The sequence below is a fragment of the Plectropomus leopardus genome, unplaced genomic scaffold (assembly GCF_008729295.1).
Source record: "Plectropomus leopardus isolate mb unplaced genomic scaffold, YSFRI_Pleo_2.0 unplaced_scaffold12018, whole genome shotgun sequence".
Classification (NCBI taxonomy): Eukaryota; Metazoa; Chordata; class Actinopteri; order Perciformes; family Serranidae; genus Plectropomus; species Plectropomus leopardus.
In genome coordinates this window covers 1-2,080 of record NW_024612747.1, presented here as the reverse complement: position 1 = coordinate 2,080, position 2,080 = coordinate 1, and the positions used below count along the sequence as shown (strand labels likewise).

General features: G+C 36.9%; 1 protein-coding gene across 1 annotated transcript; it reads right to left on the bottom strand.

The window, feature by feature from the left end:
* Window positions 1–3: 3 nt before the first annotated feature.
* Window positions 4–2,077, bottom strand: LOC121963654 (growth arrest-specific protein 6-like; the record flags this gene model as incomplete). The annotated part of the gene is made up of 4 exons (XM_042513928.1): window positions 4–93; window positions 727–863; window positions 1,011–1,167; window positions 1,970–2,077. Coding segments are annotated over 4 exons (492 nt in total), but the record flags the coding sequence as incomplete, so codon positions are not given.
* Between the last annotated feature and the right edge of the window lie 3 nt (window positions 2,078–2,080).

Here is a 2,080-nt window from a genome sequence, read left to right as displayed (position 1 = left end):
CACTTGCAGAAAATCTGTGTGAAAGTTTATCACCAGTCTCTTCAAAGTGTCTTTCAAACTGATTTTTTCTTTGCCGAAAGTGAGTGTGACCTCCTGCAAATTCAACAAAAAGACAGAAGAAATAACTTGACATTACGCTGTGGATAAATTCATAGCAGTCTCCAATCTGTTTATGTGATGGGGATAAGTGGAGAGCGGGGTCAGTTGGGACATTTATATATCAACATGAAATAAGCTTAAGTTAATAAGTTTTTGGACATGCCTGGTCTATATGAAGTTTATGCAAGAGGCTTTTTTCCTTGTTTTTTCCCACTTTTTGTTAATTTGTAAAAAGACAGGAACCATAAACAATACTATAATGCAGTATTTTTTGTATGTAGCATGACTTAAAAACTGTATGGAAGAAGTAAAATAACAAAAGAGCCAAAAATGTACTTACACGTTGTAGATTTTAAATATGTGAATACAATTTGAGAAATAGTCAGAAGGTCTCTACTTTGAAGGTGAAAATGAAGAGGGTGTGGCTGAGTATGAGCATGGTGTATAGCATAGTTGCTTTCCGACTTGCTAAAAAGGCACTGTTCCCCTGTCGCAACCGACCCCGCTCTCCCCTACATGACGCACATGTTCATGTAAGAAAACATTACAGTGCCATGACAAGTTTTAAACAGATGCTAGGTATTATTAGCAAATTCATTTTGGCTCATGTCTGATTGATGTGCGTACCTTTGTGTTATTATTGGCCACTAAAGCGAACATAAGCTCTTGCCCAGGAGCCTTGAGGCTCAAAATGGTCCCATCCATCTCACTAAAATCTCCCCACAGTTCAGTCTTGACCCCAAGATCTGCCTCAATGTGGAAAACTGCGGACAGAAGAATAACGTGCAAAATTAATCTGAATGCAACATATAATAAATAAAAGTATATTGCTACTAGTGATGCCATGCAAGAATGCATCATCCAGGAAAGCTTGTTATTATATCTTGTATAATAGAGCACAATGTTTCCACCTGAGGTGTTAAAAATGGCAAATCCAGTGCCAGGGAAGAAGCTGCCAGGTTGGACGTTTTGATAGCAGGGCCAGAGCTCCTCCGCCTCTGCCTCCCAGGGGACGCTGAGGTTTAGCCAGCTGCCTTCCCGCACACAGCCGTCCATCTGCGGCTCAAACTGTGGCAAAGAACGCAACTGTGTTTTTAGTGGAATGAACTGCAAGATGATAAACATGGACATTTAACAGTGGTACAGTTGAAATCTGACAAATTTGCTGATCACATCGTGGTGTTAAGTTTCTTTCTTTTTTTTTGTGTTTTTTTATTTTTATAATTATTCTTTTTTTGCCATTTGTTGGATTTTTTTTTTTAATTCAGAAGTTTGGGGTGATTTGTTGATATTTTTATAATTCTGATTTAATTGTAAGTCTTTCTTTCTTCTTTTTTTAAAAAAAAAATGACCTTTGGTAGTATTTTTTCTTATTATAATTTTGAGGTTTGGAGTGTTTGTTCTGCTTTTTTTTCTCTCTACTTTTGTGTTTCGGGGTGTTTTTTCTAAATATTTTTGAGAATAATTTTTGAGTTTTTTGAGTCTTTCCTGATCATGCGTACTTACTTTTACCTAGGTAATATTTTCAATGCAGGACTTTTACTTGTAACCGAATATTTTCATAGGGTGGTATTAGTATTTTCACTTAAGTAAAGGATCTGAATACTTCTTCCACATCTGCAGTCATAGTACCTTTGGGAGTTTTTGTGTTCCAGCTGAGAAAACTTCATCAGCTTCATGAACAGTTCATGATTTTTTTTCTGTATGTTGTTGAAAGTCATTACAGGAACTATAGTGAATCATTACATGAGGCAAAGGAAAATGGACCAAATAACTAACAAATTACCAAAATGTTGTATCTATTGAACAAGAAAGATAAAAGAAAATGTAAAGCCATGTAGAATATCACAGGTGGATCAATACAATATACCTGAACAATCATCCGTTCCTTGTTGATCAGGATCCCACCAAGAGCCAGTCGGAGTTTCCCTGAAATCACCTCTTCTGTCTGTTCGGACTGCAGGCCCACCACCAGCCTATC